This window comes from Marmota flaviventris, chromosome 4, assembly GCF_047511675.1.
Source record: "Marmota flaviventris isolate mMarFla1 chromosome 4, mMarFla1.hap1, whole genome shotgun sequence".
Lineage (NCBI taxonomy): Eukaryota > Metazoa > Chordata > Mammalia > Rodentia > Sciuridae > Marmota > Marmota flaviventris.
This window is the reverse complement of record NC_092501.1, coordinates 135,480,423-135,490,124: the sequence shown is the minus strand read 5'-3', so window position 1 is coordinate 135,490,124 and position 9,702 is coordinate 135,480,423. Positions and strand designations below refer to the sequence as shown.

At 42.6% G+C, this 9,702-nt stretch overlaps 1 protein-coding gene and 1 pseudogene across 1 annotated transcript; one reads left to right on the top strand and one right to left on the bottom strand.

Annotated features, from left to right (window-relative positions):
- Nucleotides 1–4,271: 4,271 nt before the first annotated feature.
- On the bottom strand, nucleotides 4,272–5,446 carry LOC114087302 (aquaporin-11 pseudogene; annotated as a pseudogene).
- On the top strand, nucleotides 5,366–7,122 carry LOC114087300 (sperm motility kinase Z-like). Its single transcript, XM_027928728.2, has one exon. It carries the CDS (start codon nucleotides 5,854–5,856, stop codon nucleotides 7,120–7,122), a length of 1,269 nt encoding a protein of 422 aa, XP_027784529.2. The 5' UTR covers nucleotides 5,366–5,853.
- The last annotated feature ends 2,580 nt before the right edge of the window (nucleotides 7,123–9,702 follow it).

Sequence of the window (9,702 nt, the reverse complement as noted above, 5' to 3'; positions counted from 1 at the left end):
CCTTGAAATGAAGGATACAATAAACCAAATTAAAAACTCAATAGAAAGAATAGCCAACAGACTAGATCACTTGGAAGAAAGAACGTCAGATAATGAAGACAAAGTATACAATCTGGAAAATAAAGTTGATCACACAGTGAAGATAGTAAGAAACCATGAACACAGAATTATGGGACAGCATCAAAAGACCAAATCTAAGAGTTATTGGGATAGAGGAAGGCACAGAGTTTCAAACCAAAGAAATCTACAATCTCTTCAATGAGATATCAGAAATTTTCCCAAGCATGAAGAACAAATTGGAAAACCAAATACAAGAGGCATATAGGACCTACATGGAGAGCAGGGCAAGCTCCTAATTCACTTTGACTTGCATCCTTGTATGATTACCTTTTCTCCTATCTAGTTGATTTTTGAAGTTAAATGTTTTTTCCCATCTCTTTAATTTTAGATATGTTCTACAGGTATTTCTGTGTGTTTTCAATGGGCTTTCCTTTTAAAATGAGAAAAAGAAACACCATAGTAATGTGAAACCATTCAAGTTAAAACTTTAGTAATGTACAGAAGGCTACTCCTATACATCTCCACTCCCAACCCCCTCAGTTACTGATGTCACAATGTAACAAGTAGATGCATTGTGTGTGGAATCAAGGATGAAGTGGCCTTTGAGGGCCTGTGTGCCTCATCATGGTGAACAAATTTTTAGGCATCCCCTGGACCAGCAGAGGGTCCCATGATATCTAAAAAAATAAGCTATTCTGTTCCCTGGAGCCCTTGGTGGGGGAGGGGGGTCCTGCAAATTACTGAGATGCCCATAAGGTATCTTTCCTATTGTGTTTGTGCAAACTACTTAGCATCTCCTTAGAAGTTGTAATCTCTTCAAGAAGCACATCTTTCTTTTTTTTCTCTTTAAATATTTATTTATTTTTGTTTTCGGCGGTATAGAGAATCAGATGTAACTGCGTTACTATTACTGTCCTTGATGGAGTCTGCCTGCAAACGGGATATTCTGTCAAGGTATAGATAGGTAACAGCAGACATGCTTGAAAACGAGGTGTCTGCTGTCCTTGGGAGGACTTGCCTGCAAACAGGATGTTCTGCCAAGTGGGCTAGGAGGGCGCTGAGAAAAATTTTATTATCTGTTCTTAACAAAGAGCAGAGTTCAACATACTCCCGGCCAAGAATAGATTAGCCATGAGAAGCCGGTCACTTCTGATTAGAAAGTAAAACTTCTGTATGCTATGTTTAATTAGCTGAAAGACCTGATTTATTGATGTTGGAAGGCTGCCTTCTTTGTTCACAATACTATAAAAAGATTGCTTGTACACAATAAAGGACTTTTTTTCTGCTGCTATTTAGCTTGCTCTGCTTCTTCTTTCTTTTCCCATGCTGACCTGCAAGTGGATTACTGCAACACGGCGGACACAACATCTTTGTTTGTATGTGGTGCTGAGGATCGAACCCAGGCCGCATGCATGCCAGGCGAGCGCACTACCACTTGAGCCACATCCTCAGCCCCAAGAAGCACATCTTTCTAATCCCCAGCTTTACATGTACTTTTCTGGCCAAACTGCAAGTATTTTAAATTTGCTAGCTCTGTATTTTCCTCCCCATTCTCAGAGTAAACCAGGCTAAAGATTGCCATCAATAGCCATGTCAGTGACTGAACATTGTGCTATCCTGAAAGTTCCTCCACCAGATTAGTTAGTCCATCATTTTTACATTCAACCTCACACAGAGTCTCAAGACATGGCAAAATATAATCAAGTTCTTGGTACCAATTTCTGTTTCAGTTAGCTTTCTTTGTCACTGTAATCAAAACTCCTGAGAAGAACAACTTAGAGGATCACAAGTTTATCCATTTATCCACGGGTATGACTTCAGAGATCTCAGTCCATAGATGACAACTCTATTGCTCTAGGCCCAAGGTGAGGCAGCACATCATGGGTCAAGGGCCCAGCAGAGAGAAGCTGCTCCCCTCATGCAAGCAAGGAAGTACAAAGAGGGGGAGAAGACACAGGAAAGAAGCACCCCTCCAGAGCATATTCCCAGTGACCCACCTCTTCTAGTCATACCCCACCTGTTTATTCCATTGAAATTAGGAGCATCTGATTAGGTTACAACCTCACAATCCAACCATTTTACCTTTGAATATTCCTGTATTAACTTAGGAGCTTTGGGGGGACACCTCATATCCAAACTACAAAAGGCTATCAGCCTGTCTACTTGGGACACTGAGGCAAGAGGATCATACATTCAAGCCCAGCCTGAGCAACTTAGCGAGAGCTTGTCTCAAGTTAAAAGGCTGGGGATGTACCCCGGTGGTATAGCATTGCCTAAAATGTGTGAAGCTTTGGGTTCAACTGCCAGTATCTGCAGGCAGGTGGAATGGGGGGAGATGGTGCTTAAGGGAATGAGTTCAACCCTAATGCCCCTTTCCTCATGTGAGAATAAAGCAATGAAGTGCTTTGATCTTGAACTTGACAGTTTATAGAACTGAAAGAAGTTTATTTCTATTAATTACCCAGTCTTAGGTATTTTCTTACAGCAGCACAAAGGGACTCAGTCATCTGGGAATGCCTCCATTTCTTCCCCCTATGGGAAGAACAGTTTTGCTAGTTCTAGGTTTCTTGGCTTCCACATTTTTCCTTCATCACTTTGAATACATCAACCCCACTGCATTTTGCATTCCAGGGATTCCAATGAGAAATCTGAGAAGAGGAATTAGCTGGGTCAAATGGTGCTTCCATTCCCAGTTTTCCAAGGAATCTCCATACTATTTTCCAAATTGGCTGTACCAATTTGCAGTCCCACCAGCAACATATGAGTGTACCTTCTCCCACCCCCTCCACCTCGCCAACACTTGTTGTTTGACTTCATAATGGCTGTCATTCTTACTGGAGTGAGATGGTATCTTAGAGTAGTTTTAATTTGCATTTCTCTGATTGCTAGAGATGATGAGCATTTTTTTCGTGTATTTGTTAATTGATTGTATATCATCTTCTGAGAAGTGTCTGTTCAGGTCCTTGGCCCATTTGTTGATTGGGTTATTTGTTTTTTTTCTTTTCAGTCTATACCCAAAAGACCTAAAAACAGCATACTACAGGGACACAGCCATATCAATGTTTATAGCAGCACAATTCACAATAGCTAGACTGTGGAGCCAGCCTAAATGTCCTTCAATGGATGAATGGATAAAAAAAAAATGTGGCATATATACACAATGGAATATTACTCATCACTAAAAAATAATAAGATCATGGCATTTGCAGGGAAATGGATGGCATTAGAGCAGATAATCCTAAGTGAAGTTAGCCAATCCCAGAAAAAACAAATGCCGAATGTCTTCTCTGATATTAGGGGGGTGACTCCAAATGGGGTAGGGAGAAAGAGCATGGGAAGAAGATTACCTCTAGATAGGGAAGAGAGGTGGGAGGGAAAGGGAGGGTGTAGGGGAATTGCATGGAAGGTGGAAGGAGACCCTCATTGTTATACAAAATACATGTATGAAGATGTGAGGAAAAAAAAGAATAGCGTCACCTTAAATTGGGTAGAGAGAAGTGATGGGGGGGAGGGGAGGGGATGGGAAAAGGAAGGATAGTAGAATGAAATAGACATTATTATTACTGTGACTGCACGACAAATGTGATTCTGCAACCTGTACACTCAGAAAAATGAGAAATTATATCCCATCTGATTCAAATGTATTATATGTCAAGGTCATTGTACTGTCATGTGTAACTAATTAAAACAAATAAATTTTTTTAAAAAAGAAATACAATGTCCATATAAAAGTAAAAAAAAAAAATCTGAGAAGACCTTATGAGGAAATCATGATTAACCCCTCCTCCCTCTCACCCTCATAGGTGTTAATACTTTACCGTGTCTTAAGGAACACAACATTTTGTTATAGTATCACAGTATGAGTGAGGTGTTACCACCCTTTTGAAACTAATTATTCAAGAGTTGGAAGAAAAAGGAGTTGGATACCATGAGTATAGATATGCTGAGGTCTTTCAAAGCCAAAAGTAATGATAGATTCTTAGACTTAAAATGAAAAATCCATTGAAGTTTTGTACAAATTTTAATTTCTAAACAAGTAATATCAGCTCAATAGCCCACTGAAGCCCAAAGCTCATGAAATACTTTTTGGTTTTTTACCTGTATGAAGTTTAATTAATGAGTCTTTTCCAGCAGTATTTAATACACCACTCAAAAGAATAAGTCTTCACTGAGAAATTCAGGATACCTCATTTTCATAGTAATTTTAAGTCCTAGTGATGAAAACTTAAGACAGCTTCCTCAAAGGAAGTTAAAACATTGATGAATCCAATGCAGCCAGTGTTTTGCACATCCAGCTTGACCGTCCTGTAATTTAGACTGAGTCTTTTGGAATAGTTATTCCTTTTTATTAATTGTATTGTTTCATGAAGCCATGGGAGGAAAAAGCTGAACATTGAAAATCATTGACAAAGTACCTAAAGAAGGAGCCAGCCAATATACTATAAAAAATTGAGGGAAAGTGCATCAAAACACATGAAATGAAGTAAAAGGGCCACTGCTGTTTTAAATAACTGCACATGTTAGATTTCCTCCTGCATAGGCTAAAGAATGATGCGTGGAACCAGCATGTGGATAGGAAGCTTGGTTCAGACCTTCTGGAAGTGCAGCAGAGCGCTGTGGAAGATAAGAGTAGATGGCCTCTGTGAGGATCGCTTAGGGTAAATTGGCAAGGATGGGATTTGTAAGCCAAGCTCCACTCGCTGAAGTAATACTTGGCCAGACCCAGATTCCACAGGGTGCTTATGCAGTACTAACCAACTGAGATAATAACCACAATGCACCTATCTCAGGGGACATTCCTCCCAGCATCATCTGTATCATCATACCACACAGGTTGCTAGAAGTGCCCACGGGAGTCGGGCCATGCACCAAGAGGAATAGATTAGCATCATTGTCCAGGTGCACTAAGCAATAGTAACTCGTGGGTGCGGCAGCGGAGCTGGAAGGGAGCTAGAAACTCCAAGAAGAAAGGATGGACCTGGGACCTGTGCAGCTGCGGGGGCAATCACGTGGCCCAGCCCCACCATGGACAATACAAACCCCGGAGAAATGCAGGTTTCCTAGACCTGGGGCCAGAGCCACTGCAGCGCGACGTGTCGCCCCTACAGTCGACTAGGGTGTCTGCCCCTGCGCATGGGGAGGCGGTCTGGGGGCCTGAGTCGGAAGTCCGCAGCCCCGCCCCTTCTCACGCCGGTGGGGTGGAGCGGCTCTAGGCCAGTGGGAGGCTGGGGAGGCCCAGGGTCATCATACCAGAGGGATCCTAACCCTTTCCCCGAATGGGAGTTAGGGGGTTGGAACCAGAGCCACGGAGGAGAGGAGGTGAGGGGTGGCGAGGGAGCTGTGCTTGAGCGTTGGCTGAGGGGCCAACGGTCAGCCAAGCAGACATGCACAGCTCCGCCCCCTTCTGCTACTGGAAGCGGGTGTGTGGTGAGGGATGTAGGATCCTTTCTTAATCTTATTCAGAAAGTGGCAAAGGTCTGGGGACTCAAAATCACTGGGGTCTCTGCCCAGGCATGACTGGGCCATTACTGGCCCTGACTTCACAAGGAGTAAGTGAGGAAATTTCAAAGAGCAGGTATTATAAAAGATGCTGTGCCTAGGTTTTTGTCCATCATAACTATAGGAAGGTCTTGGTGGTGGCCTATAGCATGTTTCTTGGTTGTGGTCTTTAGATATTGGTTTTTTTGATTTGAGTTTGTTTTGGTTTCTTATTTTTGGTTTGTTGTTTTGATTTTTTTTTTTTGGCTTTGTTTTGTTTTTAGCTAGCATTCTTAGTTGGTGTTCCTGCTTAGGATGAATTGTAAGAGTAGTCAGACTAGTGCAGTGTTGCAGGAGCCCTGCTCCTGTGATGAGATTCCCTTCACAGACCATTATCAGCTCCTAAAGACCATTGGGCATGGTGGGTTTGGCCAGGTGAAACTAGCCCGCCATCTCCTCACTGGGGCAGAGGTGGCAGTAAAAATCCTGCCAAAGGAGGGGCAGGTGTTTCCAGTCCTCTCTGAGCCAGATATCATGATGACTCTGAGCCACCCACATGTGATTCAGCTATTTCAGGTTATTGAAACTGTCCAAAATGCCTACCTCGTGATGGAGTACGCAAGTGGGGGACAGCTATCTCACCACATCCAGGCTGGTGGCATGCAGGAGGAGGAGGCACGGAGACTGTTCAGGCAGATCGCAAGGGCTGTGGACTACTGCCATAAGAAGGGTGTTGTGCACCGAGACCTGAAGGTGGAAAACATCATGCTGGATGCCAGAGGCAACATCAAACTCATCGACTTTGGCCTAAGTGCCAGGTTCATAGCTGGGCTGAAGTTGAACAGGTTCTGGGGCACTCTTGCATACCTTGCTCCTGAAATCGCCTTGCGGCAAGAGTATGAAGGCCCCCCGGTGGATATCTGGAGCCTGGGAGTCATTCTGTATTTTATGTTGACAGGGAAATGCCCATTTATGGGGATCACCACTAAGCACCTGCTGAAGCTGATTGTGTGCGGAAGGTACCAAATCCCCCACCACGTTCCTACCTATGCACAAAACCTCATCTGTAAACTACTGACTGTGAACCCCAAGCAGCGGCCCACAGTACAGCAAATCCTGCAGCACCCATGGCTGAGGCAGAGTGAATATTTACCATATCATTATCATGACCCACTCCCCAAACACCCAGATCCTGCAGTAATGGCAATCCTGTTTGATATGGGCTGTGACCCATACAATACCTGGGTGTCTGTGGCCAATAGAAAGTTTGATGACGCCATGGCTACATACCTGATACTCCAGCATCAGATAAGCCAGGGGGCAAGCTACAAATTCCAGCTGAAAGCTGTGCATGTAAAGCCAAGACCTAGCCCACATCTCTTGGATCCTTCCAATTTCCCTGGCCTCCCAAAGAGGAGTATCAGTGAACCTGCCCTTTACAACTTCCTCTTGCCCTCTGAGTACCAGCTGCCTGAGGAGGCCAAGCAGTTAGGGCTGAGAAGCATCAGAAGGTCCAGCCTGCCTGCCATATCTCTGCTTTCTGCCTACATGGACCCCCACTCCTGCCATAGCCTCCCAGCATGACTCTGTGTCCCACTTGCCCAGCCCCTTGAGTATTCTCAGTAGGCTGACTGCAGCAACAGACAGTAGCAGTTCCTTCCAAGACATCTCCACAGGGCAACCCCATGACAACAGAAGAGGCTGGAAGACAGTGGCTGGGAGGATCACCACCTGCTTTCAATGGCTGTGTTGTTGCATGCCATGTGTCAGCAAAAATGTGGCTCCCATGGAAAGAGGGCAGAAATCTCATAGGTGCAGAAACAGAGTGGCTCCAGGGGGATGGACAGCTGAGACAGACCAAACCAATGGACAGCCAGAGGACCCTGTGCTCTCTGGATCCTGACATCACAGCGTGGGCATCAGTCACCTGGACTCAAACAGCTGCAGGAGGGAGGTGTGCTACCTCGCACAGGCTTCTCCACACGGGTTCCACTCAGGAGTAGATCTGGACATCAGGAGTCTCCTCTGCTCCCACCTGCAAGAGACATCAGAGACTGTTTTCCCTGGGACACTCCCCCTGCCCTGTCTTCTCTGTCCTTTGTCCCATGCTTCTGGGATGGGAGAGATGTTTCTCAATAAATTTGTTTCTCATGACTTGTATAATAAAATTGATGCTCCAAAGATTTTTTCTTTTTTAAGGCTGATTAGACAAAAGGGAGGGAGGCCTCAGGATGAAGGCAGGAGCCCATCAGCCATACTCTTCAAGGCATGGCCTACTGTGTCCCACTCTCCTGTTGAGTTTAGAGACTTGATCACTTTGAGCCAGTGTTATTGGGGACAAAATTAGAATACTTACATTCACTTTTGCACCATCATAATGTTAAAAATCTTCATATGTTTGAGATAGTCTGTTTATATTTAAATTTCAGGTAAGAGCTTAGAGGTAATTTAGGTCTTCATCACTGTTGAAAGACACTAAAGGCCAAAGTCATGTTCCTGACTGGTTGATTGCACTGACATTTAGGAACAGAGCCAGCCTAGAACCAAGGGTTCTATGTCTACCCAGCCTCCTTCCTTTACCTTGACTCATTATTTTATTTATAGATTCCTTCAGGATATACTTTTGAGGGCTTATTTTCTGATAAGCCCTAGATAGTAACACTTGTTGTTATTATTAATTATAGCCAAAATCATAAAATAATCCAAGTGTCTATAAAATAATAGCCAAATCCAATACAATAGTATTGCGGCAACAAAAAGGAACAATTATACACAAACAACAAAATAGATTAATCTCAAAAATTATGCAATGTGAAATGAGCCCTATATAAATAACATGATCACTACATTGATATAAAATATTCACAAAGGAAAAATCTATAGATATAAAGTAGATTTGTGGTTTTGTAGGGCTGGGAGTAGCAAGGATTGACTGAGAAAGGACAAAAGGCTATTTTGAGGGGTGATGGACACGTTCTAGAACTTTTTAATAATGGTTGTTCAACTCTAGAAATTACTGAGTCTGCGTGTTTATAATTTGTGGACTTTTTGGTGTGTAACCTATAAATCTACTTGAAAGACAGTAGGTTTGCTTGGGAGGCTAAGGTAGGAGGATCACAAGCTCAAAGCCAGAAATTTAGCAAGGCTCTAAGCAACTTTGTGAGAACCTGTCTCAAACTAAAAAATAGAAAGGGATGGGGATGTGGCTCAGGGGTTAAGAGCTTCTGGGTTTAATCCCTGGTACCAGGAAATAAAATAAAATAAAAACAAAAACAGTAGGTTTAAACAAAATTGATAAAATCTTAGATTAAGAAAACAAAATTAAAATAAAACCAGAGATTAAAAAGGATACATTAGGGCTGGGATTGTGGCTCAGCGGTAGATCGCTTGCCTCACACGTGCAAGACCCTGGGTTCAATCCTCAGCACCACATAAATAAGTGAAACTTAAATAAACAACTGCAACTTAAAAAATATTTTTTAAAAAGAATACATTTTGTATTAGTCACAGTGACAAAAAAAAATACTAAAAAAGAATAACTTAAAGGAGGAAAAGTTAATTTTTCCTCAGAGCTTCAGAGGTTTAGTCCATGATGGGTGTCCCCACAGCTCTGGGCCCAAGGTAAAGCAGAACATCATCACAGAAGGGTGTGGTAGAGGAAAATTCCTTGGCTCATGGCAGGCAGGAAGCAAAATCAAGGTACCAGAGGCAAAATATAAACCCCAAAGGCAAACCCCCACTGACCTTTCTCCAACCACATATTACCTGCCTATAGTTACAACCCACTACAGTAGTCCATTTCAAATTATTAATCCACCAAATGGATTAATCCATTAAGTAAGTTACAGCTCTCATAACTTAATTTCACATCTGAGTATTGCTACCTTGTCTAATATGAGCTTTTTAGGAGGATACCTTATATCCAAATAACATAACACATTACAACTGATAATAGAAGTACTATTGTAATGAGGTAATTTTTGTTAAAATAGAAGTACAAAGTATTATTACAGATTGTTATAAACAACTCTATGACAAGAAAATTAATAACCTAGAAAAAAGGACACATTCTCTGTATTATAAATTCCATATACCTACACCCTGATGTGACTTGCTACACTGTTGGTTTTATAATTATTTCATCAACAATAGTGTCACAAATTC

Coding starts and splice junctions, on each gene's coding strand:
- LOC114087300 (XM_027928728.2), top strand. CDS start 5,854: ATGAATTGTAAGAGTAGTCAGACTAGTGCAGTGTTGCAGGAGCCCTGC.